The sequence below is a fragment of the Otolemur garnettii genome, unplaced genomic scaffold (assembly GCF_000181295.1).
Source record: "Otolemur garnettii isolate 467f Iridium unplaced genomic scaffold, OtoGar3 scaffold00091, whole genome shotgun sequence".
In the NCBI taxonomy this organism is placed as follows: domain Eukaryota; kingdom Metazoa; phylum Chordata; class Mammalia; order Primates; family Galagidae; genus Otolemur; species Otolemur garnettii.
This window is the reverse complement of record NW_003852486.1, coordinates 6,460,670-6,466,410: the sequence shown is the minus strand read 5'-3', so window position 1 is coordinate 6,466,410 and position 5,741 is coordinate 6,460,670. Positions and strand designations below refer to the sequence as shown.

Genomic DNA, 5,741 nt, shown 5'->3' with positions numbered 1-5,741 from the left:
TTCGAACCCGCCACCTTAGGTGTATGTGGCTGGCTCCTTAGCCGCTTGAGCCACAGACGCCGAGCCTCACTTTTTTCTAGATTGTATCTCCATATGGCTCTGTGTTATATGTGAGATATTGTTGTTGTATGTTGAGATATATATTGTTCTCCTCTCTCAGGCTCTGTGTATATATGATTAATAAACTGCTATCTGTTTTATCTTTCTAGTGTTGGGTATTTTGCATTTGAGTTTGATATTCCCACTCATAACCCTAAGGTGGGAATCCCACCCTCATCAGTGGGATGAAGAGGAGGTGATTAAGACAAAGTTATATGTTGGGAGGCCAGGGAGATGCTTATAGTATAAGTCAGTGAGGTTGTGTGGCCATGGGTTTAGGGCTGTGGTATTTGAAGATAGGAGGAATGTGTATTCTTTTTTTTTGAGACAGAGTTTTACTTTGTCACCCTTGGTAGAGTGCTGTGGTGTCACAGCTCACAGCAACCTCCAACTCCTAGGCTTAGGCGATTCTCCTGCCTCAGCCTCCTGAGTAGCTGGGACTACAGGTGCCCACCACAACACCTGGCTATTTTTTTGTTGCAGTTTGGCTGGGGCCGGGTTCAAACCTGCCACCCTCAGTATCTGAGGCCGGCACCCTACCCACTGAGCCACAGGCGCCACCCTCTTTTTTTTTTTTTTTTGACAGAGTCTCAATCTGTTGCCCTGGGTAGAGGGCCATGGTATCACAGTTCACAGCAACCTCAAACTCTTGGGCATAAGCGATTCTCTTGTCTCAGCCTCCCAAGTACTGCTGGGACTACAGGCACCACCACAATGCTCAGCTATTTTTTGATTGTAGTTGTCATTGTTGTTTGGCAGGCCCGGGCTAGATACGAACCCACCAACTCTGGTGTATGTAGTCAGTGCCCTACCCACTGAGCTACAGGTGCAGCCAGGAATGTGTATTCTTTTTTTTTTTTTTTGAGATGGAGCCTCAAGCTATCCCCCTGGGTAGAGTGCCATGGCATCACACTCACAGCAACCTCCAACTCCTGGGCTCAAGCAAGTCTCCTGCCTCAGCCTCCCAAGTAGCTGGGACCATAGGCGCCCGCCACAATGCCTGGCCATTTTTTGGTTGCAGCCATCATTGCTGTTTGGCGGGCCTGGGCTGGGGATTCGAACCCGCCACCTTAGCCGCTTGAGCCACAGGCGCTTGAGCCACAGGCTACGAGCCAGGAATGTGTATTCTAAAGAATGATGTGTACTTGGAAGAGTAGTACTCCTATTCCCAAGGGCTCTGGCATTGAAACTTACTTGGCCTTGGGCATTTTAGGATTGCCTGATGGGAGTGAGTGGATCATTCTCACTAGGCCCCCAGCGTATGGTGTCTGTTTATCCACATCCCTGTTGTTGCTTGACTATATCTTCATGATTAATGAGCCTTTGAGGGGATAGTGCCATAGTAGCACTGGGGATGATTTCTCCTTTCAGCTGAGGAGTTTGGAAAGAGGATGGGCATAGTGTAAATGTATTTGGAAAAAGGAATGTGGGTCCTCAAGAGAGGGGCTGTTTGTGGTTTCATCTGTCTCCATCCTGGCAGGGCACTGTGACCTTTCAAGATGTGGCTGTGTACTTCTCCTGGGAGGAATGGGGTCTCCTTGATGAGGCTCAAAGATGCCTATACCGTGATGTGATGCTGGAGAATTTGGCTCTTATAACCTCCTTGGGTAAGATTCTCACGCTCATCTCATGTGGCTTTCCCTTTTTCCCCAGAGGTAGGTCTGTCCTCATGACAGAATCTGCTTCGTGCTCAGTTTCCTGGGTAGGGTCTATGCTTGGTAGGGCTATGGTGAACACACACCCTGGTTCTCCTTGAGCAGCCCCAACACCTGTTCGTTAGCAGCCTCACAGGGGAAGGATTCAAGGTCAGGAGTCTTGCAGTTACCCTAATGAATCCCACTTTGCTTGTTCTCTCCATGACTGGGTGACCCTTGAGATCCCAAACTCCTATGCTCCCCTAGGTTCCATTTTTTTCCCCCCATAGCTTGCATTCCTTATGCTTGCCTGTGCCAGGGATCACTGTCACTGACATAGTCACTACTTATATGGACCACAGACTTTTATAAGACATTCCTCTGAAGTTTCTTTGTACTATTTGTGTATGTGTGTGTGTATATATATATATATATATATTTTTTTTTTTTTTTGCAGGCTAGTGCTGGCTGCTGTTCTATCCTTCCTTTCTTTAGTTCTTATACTACGTTACTCCGATGCCGTGCATTTATTTATCTTGAGAAAGAGGTAGTGGAGAACCCTCAGTTATTCACAGAAAGCCATGAATCTAGGCATAGCAAGATGAACTCAGATGGAACCTGGACCTCATGACTGGCACTTGAGTAAAGGCACAATGTGAGGGCTGGGTTTTAAAGCCTAGTCTGTTTTATGAGCATTTTAGTTGTAATGCCCATTGGCTGCAGCTCATTCCTGGTTTTCTATCACTGTTCTGGACACTCTGCTGACTTTTCACCTCTACTACTTGTTACTTAAGTAGCAAGGAGTTTGGAAAGAGGATGGACATAGTGTAAATGTATTTGGGAAAAGAAATGTGGGCTTTTATTTATTTATTTATTTATTTTTGAGTCAGAGTTTCACTATGTTGTCCTTGGTAGAGTGCTGTGGCATCACAGCTCACAGCAGCCTCAAACTCTTGGGCTTAAGGGATTCTTGAGGCTCTTGCCTCAGTCTCCCAAGTAGCTGGGACTACAGGCATCCACCACAGTGCCCGGCTATTTTTGTTGTTGTAGTTGTCATTGTTGTTTAGCAGGCCTGGGCCAGGCTTGAACCCGCCAGCTTCAGTGTATGTGGCCAGCACCCTACTCACTGAGCTATGGGTGCCGAGCCAGTACTTTTTTTTGAGACAGAGTCTCACTTTGTCACCCTTAGTAGAGTGCTGTTGTGTCACAGGTCACAGCAACCTCCAGCTCTTGGGCTTAGGTGATTCCCTTGTCTCGGCCTCCTGAGTAGCTGGGACTACAGGTGCCTGCCACAATGCCCAGCTATTTTTTTGTTGCAGTTTGGCCGGGGCTGGGTTTGAACCCGTCACTCTCCGTATATGGGGCCGGTGCCCCCTCACTGAGCCACAGGCGCTGCCCCCAAGCCAGTACTTGTTACTACTTTTAGTCTTACATCGAACCTGGGGCTAATCTTCACCATCTTTGGACTTCACGTCTTCTCTGTTTTTTTCACTAGTCCATTTAGAGCAGGCATCCTGAAACTATGGCCTGCGGGCCACATGCAGCCCGTCCCGGACATTTATCCAGCCTGCCGGGTGTTTTTGCCACTGCTGCCTGTCCTGCTTAGCAGCCAACTCATTCCGGGCCCACAGTCTGGCCCTCCAATGGTCTGAGGGACAGTGAACTGGCCCCCTGTTTAAAAAGTTTGAGGACCCCTGATCTAGAGGGTCCTCCAACATTGGCCTGTACATACTATGTCATGAGATATGTATTTATCCTTAAGTAGTTTTTGAAGGCCAACTCCTCTTTTTCAGTCGTATTTTCCTGGGTCTGTATACACTGTTCTGCCCAGCACTGATGTCACCAGTAGATAAAGTTCTGCTGAAGTTGTTTGTTTTAGAGCCTGCTTCTCCTCTTTGTCACATAGCTCATGGCGTGGCTTTACCTCATGAGCTTTCCCCAATTCTGTCATCTTTATGGCATTAGTATTGCTAAATAGCTTCAACCTCAACCTACCTCCCTTGTAATGTGGATAATCCCATGGACTTTTCATGAATTTCTCATACATGTAGACACACTTATCTAGGGACTCCCCCCACACCACCCAAAGTCAGTGTGTACGTCACCAGCATTTCTTGCTTTTAAGTTGTTAGCATGGAGTGGTAATAAGGAGGTACTTTCTGAACAAAACATTTCTTTAGGAGTGTCCCAACTCAGAACTTCTGAGACAGATATGTTTCCCCAGTAGGCCCACCCCTGGAGATGTGTGGCTTGGTCTTGAGAGACATTTTGCACTTGGCTGAGCCCCAGGGAAAACATTGAGGGCAAAAACTACCAGCACGGGGCATGTGGGAAACACTTGTATTTCATTGCAGATGTTTGTCAGCACCAGAAGCAGCACTTTGGAGAGAAATACTTCAGAAGCATTGTGGGCAGAACATTGTTTGTGAAGAGCTACAAATTTCATGTGTCAGGGGAGACCTTTACCTGCAGAGAAGTTGGGAAAGACTTCCTGGCCAAGTTGGGATTTGTTCATCAACAGGCCACTCACAATGGGGAGCAGTCAAGTAGCATAAGCAATTATGGGGCTGTCAGTCACAGTGAAAAAACTCATTACAACTGTGAAGAATACACAAAACCAACGAGCCAAAAACACACACTTGTTCAGCAGCAGAGAGCCCTCACTACAGAAAGATGTTACATGTGCAGTGAATGTGGGAAATCCTTTAGCAAAAGCTACAGCCTCAGTGATCATTGGAGAGTTCACAGTGGAGAAAAGCCTTATGAATGTCGGGAATGTGGGAAATCCTTTAGGCAAAGCTCTAGCCTTATTCAGCACCGGAGAGTTCACACTGGAGTACGACCTCATGAATGTGATGAATGTGGAAAATTATTTAGCAACAAGTCCAACCTGATTAAACATTGGAGAGTTCACACTGGAGAAAGGCCATATGAGTGCAGTGAATGTGGGAAGTCCTTTAGTGACACCTCTGCACTTCGTCAACACCAGAGCGTTCACACTGGAGAGAGGCCTTATGAGTGTAGTGTGTGTGGGAAATTTTTTACATATCATTCCAGTCTTATAAAGCACCAGAAAGTTCACAGTGGATCAAGGCCTTATGAATGTAGTGAATGTGGGAAGTCATTTAGCCAAAACTCTAGCCTCATTGAACACCGTAGGGTTCATACTGGAGAAAGACCTTATAAATGCAGTGACTGTGGGAAATCCTTTAGCCAAAGCTCTGCACTCCTTCAACATCGGAGAGTTCACACTGGAGAAAGACCCTATGAGTGTGATGAATGTGGGAAATTTTTTACCTACAGCTCCAGTCTCCAGAAACACCAGAGAGTTCACACTGGTTCAAGGCCTTACGAATGCAGTGAATGTGGGAAATCCTTTACTCAGAACTCCAGCCTCATTAAGCATAGGGGGGTACACACTGGGGAAAGACCTTATGAGTGCAGCGAATGTGGGAAATCTTTTAGCCATAACTCTAGCCTTATTAAACATCAAAAAATTCATAGTCAATAAAGACCTTGTGAGTGACAAAATTATGTGGAAAATTTGTTTCTCTAAGATTACCTTAGAGAAAATCTTATGAATGGAGTGAATGTGAGAAAGCATTCAGCCAAAGGAGTTACCGTATTAGGTACCACAAAGATCACATGGAAAGAACACCTCTGATATGCAGGGTGCTATTTTTTTGTTCATTATAACAACTGTGAAGGAGATCCCATATATGAGAGTGCCATCTGCCTGAATTGAACTTCAAACATCCACATAAATTCCAGGTATGTGGGAGTTACATTGTACTTGTTACCCTACCCAGTGTTCTTGCCAGATTGATGTCATTCCTGGTTCTGTAGTGGGAGCCGTTTTTCCTCTACCAACTGGCAGGTGCTTACTGTATACACCTGAATTCACCCAGGTGAATGCATATAAGTAAACATTGGTGTTCTTCCACTCATGGGAAGAATTTTTTTTTTCTTTTTGCCATTTTAGCTGGGGCCAGGTTTGAATCCACCACC

At 46.0% G+C, this 5,741-nt stretch overlaps 1 protein-coding gene across 1 annotated transcript in view; it reads left to right on the top strand.

Moving 5' to 3' along the window:
- The window catches only part of LOC105887525 (zinc finger protein 154), a 9,178-nt gene extending 3,934 nt beyond the window's left edge, over positions 1–5,244 (top strand). The window contains exons 2-3 of the mRNA XM_023516436.1: positions 1,580–1,706; positions 4,088–5,244. Of these exons, the coding sequence (XP_023372204.1) occupies positions 1,580–1,706; positions 4,088–5,244 (1,284 nt within the window). The remainder of the gene's footprint in view (positions 1–1,579; positions 1,707–4,087) is intronic.
- Positions 5,245–5,741: the final 497 nt, after the last annotated feature.